This window comes from Crocodylus porosus, unplaced genomic scaffold (assembly GCF_001723895.1).
Source record: "Crocodylus porosus isolate Cpor-Errol unplaced genomic scaffold, CroPor_comp1, whole genome shotgun sequence".
Lineage (NCBI taxonomy): Eukaryota > Metazoa > Chordata > Crocodylia > Crocodylidae > Crocodylus > Crocodylus porosus.
Genome location: NW_017728931.1, coordinates 27,527,191 through 27,544,687, shown reverse-complemented (window position 1 = coordinate 27,544,687; position 17,497 = coordinate 27,527,191). Strand labels below are relative to the sequence as shown.

General features: G+C 42.8%; 1 protein-coding gene across 1 annotated transcript in view; it reads left to right on the top strand.

Annotated features, from left to right (window-relative positions):
- BCAT1 (branched chain amino acid transaminase 1) overlaps window positions 1-17,497 on the top strand; it is an 89,025-nt gene that overhangs the window by 51,432 nt on the left and 20,096 nt on the right. Inside the window, exons 3-7 of the mRNA XM_019544451.1 lie at window positions 4,283-4,483; window positions 7,238-7,348; window positions 8,341-8,460; window positions 12,566-12,729; window positions 15,088-15,230. Of these exons, the coding sequence (XP_019399996.1) occupies window positions 4,283-4,483; window positions 7,238-7,348; window positions 8,341-8,460; window positions 12,566-12,729; window positions 15,088-15,230 (739 nt within the window). The remainder of the gene's footprint in view (window positions 1-4,282; window positions 4,484-7,237; window positions 7,349-8,340; window positions 8,461-12,565; window positions 12,730-15,087; window positions 15,231-17,497) is intronic.

The window sequence follows — 17,497 nt, the reverse complement described above, 5'->3', positions numbered from 1 at the left end:
CCCTGGGCTCTATGCTTTAGGGGGTCCTGTGGAGCTGGGTGGAGCGGTGGCTCCGCATCCAGCCACTTGCTCCACACAGCTGAGCAGAACAGCTGCTTCACGTCCAGCCACTTGCTCCCCTCCCCCTGCCACTCCCACCACTGCTAATGGCAGCAGCAGCTTCTTCAGGGCTGGGGGCAGGGCTCCATGTGGGCTGATTTGCCTTGGACCCTGCACCCTGCTCAGGTTGGCTCTGGCTCCATGGGTAGCCCTGCCACTTGACAGGTACGCCACCCCCTGGTTGCCATCTTGGGGCCAGAAGTCCTGCCTCTAACCCCTGACCTTTGCCACCAGAAGTCCCTCCCCTTGCCCCAGAAGTACTCCTTTGCGGAGGGGGTGGAGTTGTTATCTGAACCAGAAAGAAAATATCATATATTAAAAGTCAAACATCTACTATAACGTATTTTAATTTTATTACAAAAGATATTTTTGTCTTGATTTGTGTTTGTGTAGGGTATATAGAGATGACTGCATAATAGGTCAAAAATAAAGTCTTACTCTTGTATTTTGTGTGTGGGTGGGTGGATGTGTGTGTATGGTGGGGGGGTGGGTGTGCATGTGGTTTGTGAGAGGGTGTGACTGTGGGAGGGTGTGTAGGGTATGTTGCAAGGTGTGTGTATATGGGGGGGTTGTGTGGGCAGGGTGTAGGTATGTAGGGTGTGAGGGAGGGTGGAGGAGTGTGGAGACACCCTCCACACTCTCCCCCATGAGGCACAGCCTATGCTGCTGGCAGCAGCAGCAAAAAATGGGCCCTTTGGGGCACTCCTGTCCTGTGCAGGTGCTGCCATGCAGCGGCACAAGGCTCCAGCCAGAGCTACACGTTACAACAAGGAGCTCAGCCTGCTGCCTGCCTCTATCGCAAAGGACACCGCAGCACACAGGCAGCTCCCAGCACTCACGCACCATTGGAGGAAGCCCCGCACAATGGAGCTGGCTGCCTTCCCCACTCCCTGCTACCACAGCAGGGGATAGGGCTCCTCTGGTGGAGTCCTGGCAGCTGCACATAGTAGGGAAGGAAGCTGGTTCCAGCATGCGGGGCTTCCCTGGTGGCGCATGAGTGCCAGGAGCTGTGTGTGTACCATGGGGAGTCCCTCATGATAGAGGCAGGCTGGGCAGGCTGTGCTTCTTGTCACCATGTGCAGCTCTGGCTGGAGCCATGTGCCACCAGACAGCACTGCCCACACGGGCCACAAGCACCCCGAGAGCCCCCATCTATTGCTGCTGCTGCCACTCGTGGCAGGGGCTGTGTGCCATGGGGGAGAGTGTGTGGGGGTCTCCACAGCCCCCTACCCTCCCTCACACCCACACCCTGCCCACCAGAGCCCTGCATTCCTGCCAGGCCAGCCCCAAGCTCCCTGCCCCCACCTAGTGCCCCCATCTAGCTGCAGCTCCCTCCCACCCCCACTGCTTCCCTCCCTACTGCCTGGAGCAAGCACTGTAGCAGGAACAGGAGGAGGAGCCACTGGATGCCAGGGAAGCCGAGCAGGACCCCCTGGTGGCTGGAGCAATGGCAGCAGCAGCCCTGCCCAGAAGCTGCACACCAGAGGGTGAGCAAGGCATGGGGGGCTAGGCAGGGTACAATTGGTGAGCACCCACAGGCCAGTTGGAATTGCCTGGGGGGCCAGATCTGGGCCACAGACTGTATTGTGGCTGCCCCTGAGTTAAAGCAAGACCCATGAGGCATGGGGGCCATAATTAGCACCAGTGAGGCATGTGTGGTTTAGCTAGGGGCATGGGCCCAGAGCTAAGCAAGGGAAGGAGGGAGTAGAACAAGCAATTGAGGCTGGTTAGGTTTAGCGCACTCTGAGTCTCCAAAAGTGGCCTCCCAAATACATGTGTCATCCAAAAAGCCTAGAAGGTGAAGACAAGGGGGTAGCTGTGAGAGGCCACAGGAAGTGAAGGTAGACACAGTCTTAATTATTGTTGCTCCTTTTGACCTAAGCAGTTAGTATTTGGGGCTTCACAAAGCTGTTTCTGTTTAGACAGGAAATGGGTAGGGCGTCAGGTGTATTTCCGGTGCTGTGCTGCCTTCAAGTTTGCACAAAGACTGGACATAGTCGATAAAATAAAATGGCCTGAATCATGGAGATATCTAAATTAAAAGTGGTCTTCAATTCAAGGGTAAGCGTGTCTACCTAACACCTCTGAAAAATCACCCTGCTTTGATTTCGGATATTGAAAACTTTGGTAAGTAAGGAGAATATTTGATTACATGCTTGACTTTTGAGTATGTGCTTAAAGTTGAGCTGTTGCCTAACTGTTTTCCTAAATTAAGGCATACATGTAGGTAGCTGATTTTGAAGTGACCATCTTTCAAAATTCTGATTTTTTTTTTGATCGTGCCTGTTCTTTTCAATGTCTGTTTTGCAGCTGGTTAATAAAGAGGATATTATTGAAAAGCTCCTGTGCTGGTTTCAGAAAAGCTCGAAGCAAACTGTTCCCTTTAGAGAATTTACTGTCAGCAGGCTAATTTTTACTATAAACCAGTGATTCTCAAAGTTTTTAGACTCAAGTTATCCTTTGTTAGACTTAAATCACCCTTTTGAAAATGCCAGCTGTTTGATTTCACTTGTTTTTTGACTACAGAAACTAATAGAGCAATTCTTCTGTTGCAAAGACTTCAGAAAGACCCCACCCAACACCTTAGAATGGTTTTGAAACTCTGGATTTCTTTTGAAAGTCTTTTGGTTTATCACATGAATCTTGTAGGTGTGCAAACCACCAGTGCTAATGTTGTGTGGCTCACCCCATACAGTTGCAATACTGTGGTTGTGAATCACTGCTATGAAGAGTTAAGAGCAGTAATTGCTGTTTCATCAATTTATTTGTTAATGCAGCCTAACTAATGCCCCATAATATCTAGACAGGGCCTGTAATTGGTGATGGTTTAAAACAGGCTTCTAGCTATTCATGTGCTTCAGCTTTCAGTTGATTTCACATCTAAGCAATTATGCAAAATAATAATGAAAATAGGCTAGTGTTCATTAACGATAGCTTGAAAATTAGATTGTGCAACCATTGTACTCTTAAAAGAGGACGTTTTAATGTTAGTCGTGCTCTTAAATTTCGAGCCAGAATACGTCTTGCTTCCAAAAAAAATTATCCTTAACCTAAGAAGCCAAGACCTTTGCAGAGGCCATGACAGCAAGTGTTGAACCTTAGTGGACATTTGAATTTACTAAACAGCTGTTCAAAACTATGGAGCATCTTGTCTTTCTCCCACCTCATGGAAGCCACTTATCTTGTAGAAAGAGACAGTTAGCTAGGTTAGTCTGAAGTCAGGCACAAGGTAGGGTAGACTGGCACTTTACAGATGAACTAAATAAGAGTCGCACAGCATGAACTTTCTTGAGCCTGCGCTTACTTCATCATATGTCATAAAAGGACATGGACAGAGCAGTGGCAGTGTATCAAACAGAGGAGGATTTGAATATGAAAGACAGGCAAGGAAGGGAGGGAGAGGAAGGTGGGGTACTGGGTAGAGAGGCAAACACATAATAAACCCATAGGGACAAAGGGGTCGGAAAAGTCAGTCCAGGTAATGGGATGAGAACCTGCAGTCTGTGTTTAGACTATACCTAATACAATCCAGCCTGAGGGTTTCTTGTTCTACGATTTTGTACTGAACCTCATTTTTAAAATGAATGTATCTTGTAGTCACAATCCCTTCCTCCTTTTTACCTAAGAGCAAATTTCTTTTCCCCACTGAGTTGGTTCAATTTGACTGGGCAGACAACTTGTGGAAAGGACAGGTGCAGAAAATAAAACCAAGCCTCTGCTTCACATTCCTTTCCATCCATTTCCTACTGTATACAACCTGTGTATACAAAAGAGTACCAGCACCACAGTTTTCTCTTCTTGCCTACCCTTCCTCCACATTGTGATTCAGGGAAGAATACTTCTTTTCCTCTTGGAAATCACAGGTTTGTCTTGTGTGAAGTAATCTTTACCCTCTGCATACATACAGATTTATAGGGGAATTACTGGACTATTTATCGAAAACATTTCCATCCATAGATGGAATATTTTCCAATAATTATTTTCCTTAAGGAATGTTAATAATTATAATGCAGAGTGTTCTGTATGTATGTGCATGTGTGTAATCATGCATGTTTTTGCCTATTTCATATAAATAATCTTGTCCACCTCTTAGTCGCTTCTGGATTGCATGTTATGACTGGTACATAAGCATTTTAATTCAATTTGGTTTTTATGTTATGCATTTATTTCACATTTTTTCCAGGCTGAAGACTTAATTCTTACCCCGGCAACTACTTTCAAGGAAAAACCAGACCCCAGTGGTTTGGTGTTTGGAACTGTGTTCACAGATAACATGTTGACAATTGAATGGTCTTTGGCTTCAGGATGGGAGAAACCTCATATTAAGCCTCTTGAGAATCTTTCATTACATCCAGCCTCATCATCTCTCCACTATGCTGTGGAAGTGAGTACTGAATGAGTTGGGAATTTACCTTTTACTAAGTTTTTGAAAACCTAATCCTGTAATATAAGTATTGCCACTGTCTTAGTTGCACATGGCTAACACATGGCTGAATTTTGCTGTGCTAACATTGCTCTCAGTCCAAAGTAACTCCATTGGCCTTGGCGGAGTTACCTTATATTACGCTTTTGTGTAACTGAGAACTCTCTTGGCCCATGGTTTCCAGTTCATTTTACCATATACTCTGTGACACTGAAGCATGCTGTATTATACTCCAAGAATGATTTTATTAATTTGGGGGTGGGGCACAGACATTATGAAACCGATAGATCCTTGAAGATCCTTATTTTGGACTGTAGAATCTGCCTAGCATGTCTTTGTTTGTGACTTCTGGCTACCTAGTTCTTTGATAGCTTTATAATATTGCAAATGATGCGTTGGAACAGAGAGAAAAAGCAAGGAGTTGCCTATAAGAAAGTGAAATATCACAGCTGGAAGCCAGCTTGGTGGTGTTTTAAAAAATACCTAGTAATGAATGTCTAGAGTGGTCTTTTCTGTGTCATTGGAGCAGCTTGCTCTATACTCTCATTCATGTCAGAGCCTCAGTAAGGTACTTTGAACGGCTTAGGAACACAGGGTGAAAACATGCATCCTGATTCTCCTCCCACTTCAATGTAAACTGTGAGAGACTCTACCAAGTCAGTAGAATTACACTGGTGTAAGAAAAGTGTAAGTAAAGGGAGAATCAGGTTCATGACCTTTTCTTTCTGTCACTGGGCTAACGCCTACTCTACTTTTATTTTTTCCATTCACTTATCTAACCTTCTGGGATCTGTACTAATGATTATAGATCCCTGTGGCTAAGTATTCTAGCAACAACTCTTGACCTGCCCAAGAAGCAGGCAACCACGCTGGAGTCCCAACATTATTTCACTCATAGTAGCCTATTACTTCTGGCCCAGTCTGGAATCACTGCTAATATGAATGTGCTCTTACTTTTTTTTTTTTTTTTATTTTACCCTTGTTGCATCACGTTTCCTCTAGCCAAGAGGACAGACAGAGGAGAATCTGGTGTCAATGCTGTGGCTCAATGAATACACAGTGGGTATAATAAAAATGATCAATTTGGCATTCCCTCCCTTTTTCTCCTTGCCCTCCATGATACACTTTGATAGCCTGGATCTGCTAGCTTCCAGATCCAGTTCTTGTGATGTACATATTTGTAGCAGCAAACCAGCAAGCAACTGCAGCTGTTGCTTTCCTTGGAATAGAGCATTCCTGAAACACTGTCATTGGCTTCCTTTTTAACAAGTGAAACGTTTACTGAGCTTTGAAAAGTTACAAAAATCTGTTCTGGGCGGGGTGAGAGGGGGTGTAGAATGATGTAATGATGTAACAGCTTGAGCAAGCATTGTGTTTCAATAGCAATTTGATTCTATTTCTATCAGGCTATTGGACAAAACTTAGCAGTAGCATTCCTTCCTCCTCCCTCTCGTACAGATTCTAGCAAATGCATGTTGTGAGGAAAAACTCTGTAGTAAACCCATTTGGCATTACAAAAAATAGCTTATAGCTGGTCCAGTACAAAATGCAAGTTTCCATGTCATCAACTATGCTGTGACTTATTAAAAGTGCTTTTTGTTCTCTAGCTACAGTGTCCTATTCGTGACGTGTGTGTGTGTGTGTGTGTGTGTCTCATGTGTTTAAAAAAATGCTTCTTAACGGGGAGAGCATAGTCCATAGCAATAAGAGCAGCATTGAAGGTGAGAAGTCCTAAGTTCTCATTTTGGCTCTGCCATTTAACTGATGGGTAGTCTAGAGAAATTTGCTAAGGCTCTGTTTATATTGCAGTTGGGCTGTCTTAAAGCCTCAGGTAGACCTATCCTATTCAAACCCTTATGGAAAAGTGCTTTATAATTTAGGACTACATTAAAATTACTCTTAAAAACACAAAGCTATTTTCAAGCTCTAAGCTGTACTATAGAGCTTAGTATTGTTTTGGAATCATCCTCAAATTATCAGATGATTTTAGTAGTTTTCTGGCAAATTCGTTTGAAAGACCATGGGCCAGATTTTCCGGTGTGCTTGAAGTTGTTGAGTTTAGCCTGTAAATTATCAGTAGAGAATGTATCTCAAAGCTAATTGATCTGGCTCTAGCACCACCTGTCCCCTTTTTTAGAGTAGAGGTGTATTGAGGGACAGACATAAGTTGAGGTTTGTCCCAATTGCTGCTGAAGTAGTGCAGGATCAAAGCATTGCAACTGCCTCCCTTAATTCTTCTCCTGCCCTTCTCCCTTACCCCTGTACAAATGCACGCTGGGCTGAGCCCTGAGGCAAAGTTATCATGTTACCTTAAATTCTGCAGGCGTTTTCTCTGTTGTTTGGGGTCAGTCCTGACATTAGTCAGGTTATGAGGGGATGGTTAAATCAACCCCATGCTACAAATATTAAGTTGTAGCCAGATTTCATTATAATTGCTAGCTCCCCTGATACTGATATGTTTATAGCATACTGAAGGCTAGCGCAGGAATGAAAACACTCCTTAGTCTCACCCAGGTATTGTAAGGACTAATTAGCCTTTCTTTATACAGTGCTTTGAAGTTGTAGTGCTAGAGAAGTGCTAAACGCTTTCATTTCCAATGGGCATGTTCTGTATTTGTTTCACTGGTCATCATGCAGTAACCTTCCATAGTGATTGTCTGTATCTGATTCTGTCTTTTTTTTTTTCCCACCCCCTCCCCTTCTGACTTGGTGCAGCTGTTTGAAGGAATGAAAGCTTACAGAGGAGTGGATGGTAAAATCCGCCTGTTCCGCCCCATGCTCAACATGGACCGGATGGCACGGTCAGCAAAACGAGCCACGCTGCCAGTACGTAATTGAAGCACGTTTTAACCTCCTTATGCTAGGAAAGTATTTTTATTTTTAGGCTGAAGCTCTGCAGCAGCTGTAACTCTCGCTGAACACCAGAGCTCTTCATCTCTATCGTTATAGAAGTTCAGCCATGGGATAGTGGTCACTTCAGGGAGCTACTAAAATCAATTCTGCCACGAACTCACCAGTACAAACACGCAGGCTCTGTCTCTGCATCCTCTCCTTCCTGCAGAAAAAAGTGTTTGGGGATTTACTAAATCTCTTTAGAGCTGAAGGCATGTAATACAAACATTCATCTGAGCATTTATACATAGGTAGGTGGCCAAACTGTGCCCTCTCCCATATAAGCCCATACAATTCCCCAAGTCAAATTTAGCCCAGCATCCCTAGTGGCTAGGTCTGCAAGACCCAAGTTTTATTCTTAGTTCTGCTAAGAGTTTTTGACCTTAGTTGGATGATTTCACATCTCACAGCCAACCACATATTCTCACTATGCTAGTGAACTTCATCAGGGCAGAAAGGTACCTTTCTAATATTTGCACACTGGCCTGTACATTCCCTGCCATGTCAGTTATCCAGCTTTCTGGAGGCATTTTCCAGTAAAGTGGGACATCAGGTCTCCTTTTTTGTTCATCAGTCTCTAGAAAACTCTGAAGAAGAGCTGGTCTCCACACTTAGGGAACAAACGGAAAAGTTGAGGTGTACCTCTGTGCATATTGAGCTTTTTCTAGTATCTGTTGCAAGCTGGAACCATAATTGCTCATACCACTGTTTCCTTGCTTGTTTTTGGACAATACTTTTCCTAACTGCATGAAGACACTCAGGATAGTTCATTTCTGGGGTGGTTACAGCCACAGGGCCCTTGCATCCATGCTTTGTCACACCAATGATAGTGGTATAATTCTGTGGACCTCTGTAGCCTGTCACCCTGATTTAAAAGTTCCCAGGAGTATGTTTCTGATAAATCTGGGTTCTTTCTTTATTTTCAGTGTTTTGATAAGCATGAACTCCTAGATTGTATCCGGAAGCTTGTGGAAGTGGAAACAGAGTGGGTCCCCTACTCAACCTCCGCCAGCCTGTACATCCGCCCTACGTTGATTGGAATAGAGGTGGGGAAAATCTTTTACTTTTTTCAGTTGTACGTACATGTTCATTGTTTCGTTGTTGTGTTGTCCTACCCTGGTTTGGCACCCATATTCTGGCACTTAGCTCCTGACAGACTATATTTCCAGCACCCTTGTGCCCCAGCCAGCTTCTGCCATCTGATGCTGCCACCGAGAGCCTGGGACTGACCCCCCATCCCCAATGCCCCAGCCCTGGCATAAACTTCTCTACCCCAGCTCAAAATGCTGCTGTTCTGGGGGCACATATAGACACAGTGCCCAGGAGTAGTTTACTTTGGCTCAAACTGCTCTGGAGTGTATTGCTTCAAATTAATTGCACATAGAGATGTACCCACTAATCACTATTTTCCTTCCTTCCTCCCTTCCTCATTCCCTTCTCCTACTTTTAATGGGCAGTTTTGACCTTTCCTGTCCTTAGAACATAAATACATCTATTTTTCACCAATTGACAGAGAATAATGAATTGGCTAACAAGTTCATTTTGTGTGTTCTTAGTTGCTTGCTAAAAATGTCTGGCCATGCTATTAGAACAGCAGACTTGGGAAGAAAAGACTGCCTGATAGCACAGCTAGAGCTAAATTGGTTTGCACACTTCAGAGCTGAAAGTGAAAACTGTACCACTGGTAAAATACAAGATAATTTCAGTGATAGGAAGAATTGTTAACTACAGTGTTTAGTCCTAACTCTTTATTCTGATCTTTGCATTATTCCAATTTTTGCCCACCTGCTTTTCACTGTTAAGATTCTTTTTTGCAGTTGACTTAGAGTTCATTTATGTTTCCCGCAGCACCATCTAGTGGAAATATTTGTTCAGATTCTTAGATTAAATGTACATTTTCTCTTAACTGTGAACAATTGCAGTGCACTCCCGCCCACATGTGTGTGTGTTTAAAGAACTTAAAGTTTTAATTGAGGTTTTGTAATAAAAAAGCATACAGTAGCATTTGTCTTTAAAAATGAAATAATACATGAGAATGGGCTATATGGGACATGTTTACATATATTCAGTGACTATGGTCCATGCTATTAGGGCTTCTTCCAAACCCCATGAGTAAATTAAAGTTATTCCACCATGAAGGACAATTTATAATCTCTGTCTTATGAGTGAACCTATGTCTTACTTCTGGGTGAAACTTACCTCTGTTGCTGTTCCCCTGTAGTCATATGTTTGTATGCACCTACACAAATTGCTTGTGGGTGTAGATCCCTAATGTCTATAAAATGAATAGGGAATAAAGAAGTGATTTTTATGAACAATTTCCTTGCTTGTCAGTTCACATAAAAGGGAAGACTTTTATGGTTCACTAAAGCACCAGTGCCAAAATCAATATTCCCAGCTCTGTCCCTGACTTGCTGGTTGCCACAGGGCAACCACTGTAGGTTGGTCTTATAACCTCCAGCTTTTAGAAACGGGAGTAGGGGCTTGATTTTACTTTAAGGTGTATAAAGCACTTGCAGGTCCTAATTTGTAACATTGTCAATATTAAAAATCACGTTTTGCAATTTTTTGCAGAGGTTTATCATGAGAGGGCTTTGGTAGGCAAGTGAAGTTCTCCGATAGGGTTTATACCCATGTCAAACAGAAATACCCTGTTCCCAGAATGCCTTTTCTTCATTTCTTTTATTCTCTCCTTCTATAAATGGACGTCATCCTTGGAGGTGGATCAACTGTGTTGGGATATGTCCAGGCACAGACGATTCACTTCATTGGGTGACACAGATGTCACCTGTTGTCCTACAGGGTTGGGCCTCTACCACTCCCTGGACTTAAGGGACCCAATCCTACAGGACAACAGCATGTGAGAGAACCTCAAGCATTTGTGGGGAGGTAAGGGGCATGGACAACTGCTTGAGCTTTGTGCCACCATATAGATTTTTATGGCAGTACAAAGGCAATGTCTATTTGCAGCCTCTGATTCACATAACATAAATAATAGGACTTTGTCATTTATATCTGTATTTTGATACTTTACTTCAGTTGCCACTGAGCAGCATCTGGATATTACTTAATTTACATTTTTCAGTTAGCCATTTTGTTGAAGTGCTGGGAAATCAAAAATGGCTTCAGTAGAGCGAAGGAAGCTTATCTGAATCTTCCAATAGTTTCATGGCCTCAGCAGAACCCTGGGGTTGATGATGGGCTGGTTCATATACCATCTTGATCCCTTGTCATTTGACCTCCAAGTTTTTTATAACCATTATGTAATGGTTGCCCTTTTAGAAAGAAGGAAGTACTGCTGTCCTTATTTGGGTGATCAGTTTGGCTGACAAGAGAGAAGATAGATGCCCAGTTTAATTGGATCTAAAATCCGAGCACACAGCCAGGTTTCTGCCTCTTGGAATCCTTCACATTCCTTCCCCGGGCACCTTCCTGGTTCCCTCTCACAGGCTGCACACCGTGGGCTCCTGTACGTATGCAGAGAGGCTGCTCCAACGTGCTGTAATTATAGCGCATTGGAGCAGACTTGATTAATCTGTGGTAATTACCAGACTAATTAATTAGCAGACTCCAGCATCACGTGTCCCCGTGCTGAAAAATGGTGGTGGGGCACTTTAAACTAAAGCACATTGGATTAGCTTTAGTTAAAGTGCCCCACTGCCATTTTTCAGTGTGGGGATGCTGATACACGTGATGCTCTGGGCACTTTTAATCAGTGCAGCTTTCGGAACTGTGCTAATTAAAGCATCCACTGCCTCCTGGAGCATGTCTGTAAATGCCTGGTAACACCAGCCATGTCAGGGTTCCTTAAGGTATTGCTCAGGAAGACTTGTTGGATTGACTTGTTCTGTACTGTGGTGACTACACATGCCAAGATGTTTGGGTGGGCCACTTGCTGAAAGTGATTCCTCTTGACACAGAAGTGACACTTGAATATTCTCCAGGGAGACAGGTTTGGTTCAGTTTCAGGGGGATTTTATAGTAGGAAGAAACCAGCAATGATCCAGTCAAATAAGTCTGCTGTTGTGAATACACCTAAACCAGAAAACCCAGGTTAATAAGATTGTCAAGCTTTTTCCTCCAAACATTCAGTGTTAGCATTCAGAGCCTGTCACTTGGCAACAAAAATGTTACCTATTTGGCAAGCTAAGTGAAGATAAACAGGGCTTTTCTTTCTTCCATCACTGCTTAGATCCCTAAGTAATGAGGTGGCATTGCCCCTCAACAAACCAGTTTCCTGAAGCATCAAATGCTTTGCTCCCAACAAACAATTTCATGCATCTGATTAGGTATGCTAGACCTTGTGGTTGGGGTTCTTCTATGTGAGGGGCAGGATCCATGATTGCTTGAGATTTCAACTCCTGAGGCTGAAGGAGTTGGGAAAGAGATACAGATATTCTAATCAAGTCAGAGAACACTTTATTCTTTCTATCTGTATTAGAACCATTCATGTGTTTTTTGCATGAAGTGTAGCAGCCAGCACAACAGTTCGAAACCATGGGTGGAAACAGATGTTGTTTGACTTCTCATTTGTGCCGCCTTAAAAAATCGTAAGGTAGCACAAATGCTGAGCAAATAGACGTCCTTACCTTTTGTTGTACCACATGACAGGAAAACTTTATTGCAGCAGACATCTGCTACCTTGTGCCACGTGCCCTACTCAGCTAGTAGGGCTGACTGCGCAGGGGAAATCCCTGTTTTCCCCACTGCATTTGACTAATGGCATGGGTCTGGGCCAGTGTGGAAAGCAGGGAGCTCACATTGCCTCTTGTCCTGCACCATCAAGAACAGGATGAGAGGCAACGTATGCTTTGCCCAGCGAGGCAGATCAGCTGTGCCCTGGCACATCATGGTGCAGCTGAATTCCTCCATTCAGCGACGTTTATTTCTAGCCTTAATTTAAGAGAATTAAAATAGCGTGCGGGTGACTAATTGTGCTAGTATATGGTGGCCCCATTCTTTTTTAGAAGTGGGATTTTTGGAACTAGTGTAAATTGTGCTATTCCGTTGTGGCCCTTGCACAAGTTCCAGCAGAGGTGTGTGGGCACCATCCTAGTGCTGTTAAAGTGGTAATTCAGAAAGCCAGTGTCTAAACCCCCAAGTAGAGAAGCCAACAAAGCAAGAATGATCTGTGCGTGCTTTACTTTGCAGCCTTCTCTTGGAGTCAAGAAGCCAACTAAAGCCCTGCTGTATGTCATACTCAGTCCTGTGGGCCCTTACTTTGCAAGTGGAAGCTTTAATCCAATATCCTTGTGGGCAGATCCAAAATATGTAAGAGCCTGGAAAGGAGGAACTGGGGACTGCAAACTGGGAGGGTAAGAAAGTCTGATTGTACATAAGCATTAGCTTGTATGTTTGACTCTGTTTCCTTTTAGCAGGGTATTTAACCATGACTCTGATGCTGACTATCCTTTAAATTTAGTATATGTAGATATAATGCATACTAAGTATAGAGACAAAGAGATTTCTAAAACTGAAGTGATTACAAATTGTGAGTTATTCTTCAGTTGCCTATTCTTTGTTCTGCTACACCAATCCTACAGGATATTTCATGAGAGAGCCCTTTGCAGAATGAAGAACTGGGACAGTCAAGTGTCCACTTTAATATTTTGGCTGCTCCTTTTGCAGACTCTGATGCATCACTGAAGTGATATTTTCAGTGTCATGCAGTGTACCAACCTGCTGCCAGCTGGCCAAGGGAGAGCTTGATTGCTATTTTCCATCCTTGGCAAAGTGTTCTGAGAAGCCATCTGTGACTGGCTTGGAGAATATGGGAATTCAGGAAAAGTGTTAGAGAGATCCAAAGGTGGACCTGTGATCTGACAGTGCTCTGGTGTACCAAGCAGAAGTCCCAGGTTAGGCAAGCGTCTTCTGTTAATGTGCTACCTGATAATGTACTAGGCATCTTGGACAGTATGTATTTTGGCTGTTACCACAGCAGAGTAGCTGGGATTCTGGTTAAGTATGCAGTTTTGATGTGGTTAGATAATAGACTTGCTTATCGAAGAAAATAAATGCCTGATCCTTGTTTTGGAAGACATTGATAACTTTCTTCTCTGAGAGTCTTTTAGATGCAGAAAGCTAGTAGGAAATTTTCCTCTGATTACCTGGTTATGAAATACAGTATTCTGGTATGATTTCAGCTTTGTTAGTGAGCAAGAAAGCAAGATAATTCCATGGCTGCAAAAAGTTTCTTCTACCCAGTCCTCCTCTTTGTGACTCATAATTTCTTTTTGTTGTCTTGTTATTATTTTTTTAATTAAATTATTGTTGTTGTGCTACTCCAAAAGAGAGTTGACCTTGAAGAGGGTATTAGGAATTCACACTGACTTGAGTTGGTTTTGAAATAGTGACTCAGAGGTGAATTCATCCTGTTACCACAGCCCTCTGCTAGCACATCCTTCCCGTGTCTTCGACACATACCCTTGTCACTATGTGTAGCTGCTGGTTAGGAATCCTGTTAGTATCTGAGATGTTGGGAGTTTCAAGATTTTTTTCAGCAGAGGCCACTGACAAAAGTAGTGAATGAATGTATGCTCTTTAGTTAGATTTAGGCTGCAGACAGCATTTGTAAAGAGCACTTACTGTTTATGGTTATGACATTTCCCAAGTTCCTTATGCAGCTACTATGCTTGTTATTTCTGAACAGATATTGGTAACTAGTAGATTGCCATCTCCCCCTCTCTTCACTTGAGATGAATTGCAAAATGGCACAGATAGAATAAGGCAGAAATTTTTAAACTCAGGTTTGTGGATCATAATGAGCTGCATGGGAAAGTAGTATTGTTTCTCCAGGATTCCAGCTGCTACATGGAATTAAAATAAACTCAAGAAAAATGCTATTTTTATATTTTTGTCTGATGCACTGCACAAAATTGGATAGGAAGGGACAGAAAAGGATCTCCTTCACCACCCAGTAGACAGGCAAAAAGCAGATAAACATAAATGCGATCCTAATCAAGTCCCAGAATAATCATTTGTGCTTCTGCTTTTGACCATCTTAGCTTTATGACTCAGCCAGAAAAGAGCAATGAGGAAAACCCTTTTTGCATTAATGTTTTTTCAAGACTTTAGCCAGTGGACAGCAGCAACAGAGAGAGCAAAAGGGCAGAATGGTGCCTGCAGAGCTAATATATCCCATGACTCCTTACTGAACTGCTCTAGGTTTTCTGCTTCTACAAGTGAACTTGCTTAGATCCATTTTTAAGTGCATAAAACCTGAAGTGTTGAAGCAGTTTACTGGACAATATATAAGTTGTGTTGCTTGTGTAAACCTTTGAAGAAGTGTCAGAAGTTACATCCACATCCCAAGGTTTTGTGGAACTTCCTGGTTGTTCTCTGTCTTTCTCTACAAAGCTTTACCCAGACAGTACAGACACTCTTATGAAGTCATATGAGATGCTGATAATTGGGTATCCCTTGACTCTGCTGAGTCCTTCAAAGTTCAATGCTTGTAGAAGTAAAACAGCATGTAGACCATCCAGTTAAGTGTAATTATGTCAGGGAGACTCAGTGACTTTTCTGAGTGTTTTAATTAAAAGACAGATTTTAAATCTGAGCACTGAAATTAATATAACCCATTTTTAGGAGTAGGGAAAAAAAGAAGTTTTGTCAAAAGATAATATCTAGTTAGGCACTGATAGCTTTTTTTCTTTTTTCTCCCCTTTTGAAAGGAATTATGGTTCTTCTATTTATGCCCAGCATGAAGCCATAGAACAAGGGTGTCAGCAGGTTTTGTGGCTGTATGGAGAAGATCATCAAATAACTGAAGTTGGAACTATGAATCTGTTCCTGTACTGGAAAAATGAAGATGGAGGTATAGTAATATGCAGCATTAAACTTTTACCTGGGCAGCCAGTTGTGATCTCATTGTCAGTGTTAATGGCATCATTATTATGTGAACGAATCTACTTGCAGCTTCAGGTTCTGGCCCAAAGAATGCTGTTCTACAATGCTTTCCTTTCTGTTTTAATGGCAGGAAGGATGTTACTCCCGCCTATAACCCAGACACTTGCACTAACCCACACAGCTGTTTTTCAGAATTCCTCCTGTAATGTGTGGTCCAAATCTAAAGGGCACAAATTTCTTCCAGAGAAATATGGTTTGGAGTTGTCCCCTAATGAGAGAGAAAGGGATCAGACACTGCAGCCTTACAAAGCCATTGTTCTGTCAGTACTACAGGTCTGATTATCAGTAACCTTACAAAATGCTGTCACTCTTTAAGTAGAAGACTGAGAGCCAAACTGTTGGGCTCATGTTTCTAATTTCATTGGTGAGATGTTTGGGCAAATCACTAAGCATGTCTATGTAAGGCATGCTTACCCAGCTTAGAAAAACACTTTGGGCACGTCCAGACAAGCTCACGTGTGTGGTTTGTGCCATCTCAAACCTACTTGAGATGCTATAAACTGCATGTGGTACATATGCAACTCTTTACCATGCTGCAGATTTGATACTGGGAACTCCCAGTATCAAAAAAAAAATGGAAAAAAGTGGCACAGTGCACGCTCCAGGAATGTGCGCCAGCAGACACAGAGGCTTGGTCCTTCCAGGAGACACTCTGGCTGCTGATAAGAGCATCTCTCCTCTAGTTCCACCCCAGCTCCTCCAGCACAGCGGGACCCAGGAGGAATGGGGAAACAGCAGTTTTCCTGAAGTGGGACATTTTGCCCCACACCAAAGCGCATATGCAGGGGCTTGTGCAGTGGCAAAAAGTAGTGCCACAAATTTGTGCCGCTACTTTTTTTTTCCACGGTAAGTGTATGCCCCTGCATGTGGGGACACACTTTTTGAGTCCAACTCTTGGCTAAACCTATATAAATGAAAAGTATCGTGTGATGATAATGATTGTATCACACTAGACATTCTTGTAACTGGTGGGGCAAATTTGTGTGTATACATTCAGTGGAATTACAGCAGTGTGGAATTTGGCTCGTTCTGCCTAGCAGAAGGACAGCATGAAAAAGGAGATAATTAGAATTTGATGTTCTCATTGTGCTTTAACCAGGAATATTCAGGAATTATCCAGCTGCAATACCATAGTGTTCCAAAGATCTGCCAATCATTTGCATTACCAGTGCACAACTGAATAGTGCTATTGTGACATGGTTATAACAAATATTCATATCTCTTAACAGAACTGCTGTTCCATAGAATATGATCATTACCACTGCAGGGGTTATTAGCTACCTAGCAATGTATTAATTAATTCCTGCTTATGATCTAGAAACAGCTGAGTGTCCCACAAAAATTCCCCCAAAGAATATTAAAAATACACATCAGTCTATAGTTGCCTGTACCTTTGAATTGTGGCAAAAGACTGCTGTAATACTCTATCACTTCCCAAGGGGTAATAATTAGGTGGTCCATATTTTTGTTTCATTGTGTAAATACTGCAGTTGAGAAGAGGGAGAGACCTTGCATAAAAATAGTGAGATTTGGCACTCAAAACCGCAGGCATCAGAAAATACATCTCATTGTGTGCTTTTTAGAGCATACATGCAGCTTGTGTACGTGCTGCGTTTTGCATAAAATAAGCCAGGGTCCAAAATCAACAACACCTTTACTAATGCATTGGATGAGGAGTCATTTCAGCAGTGCTTCCGAGCTATTGCTGGATCACTTTAGCCACTGTAAAGAAAAGAGGTGTCCAATATTCCAGGCTTGAGCAGGGAATGGGGAGCCTAGTAAATGTCTCCTTCATAATGATTCAAGTGAGAGGGAGGCAGCAACACAATTGCTAGTAAAGCTGCCTGACACACTTCATGCTGTTCTGGTACTTCTGGTATTGCTCTGCTGAAGCTTATAAAGTAGCTACGTCTAAATGGCTGTTATTACAGAAATAAATGACTGCAGTTGCTTTCATTTATTAAATTCTACTTGCAGCAGTGACATATGTGAGGAATGGCAAAGAGCCAGGATTGTTTCCATGTTTACAAAAGGTAAAGCTTGATCCATCTAAGCTTACATTTTCAGAGCACACAATGGTGCTGAAAGACAGCAGCCATCAGGAGCGTGTCTCTTTCTCCTATTTGAAAGGCCTAACTTGCAAGAGTGGAAGACCTTAAAATAAATGACTGGTCT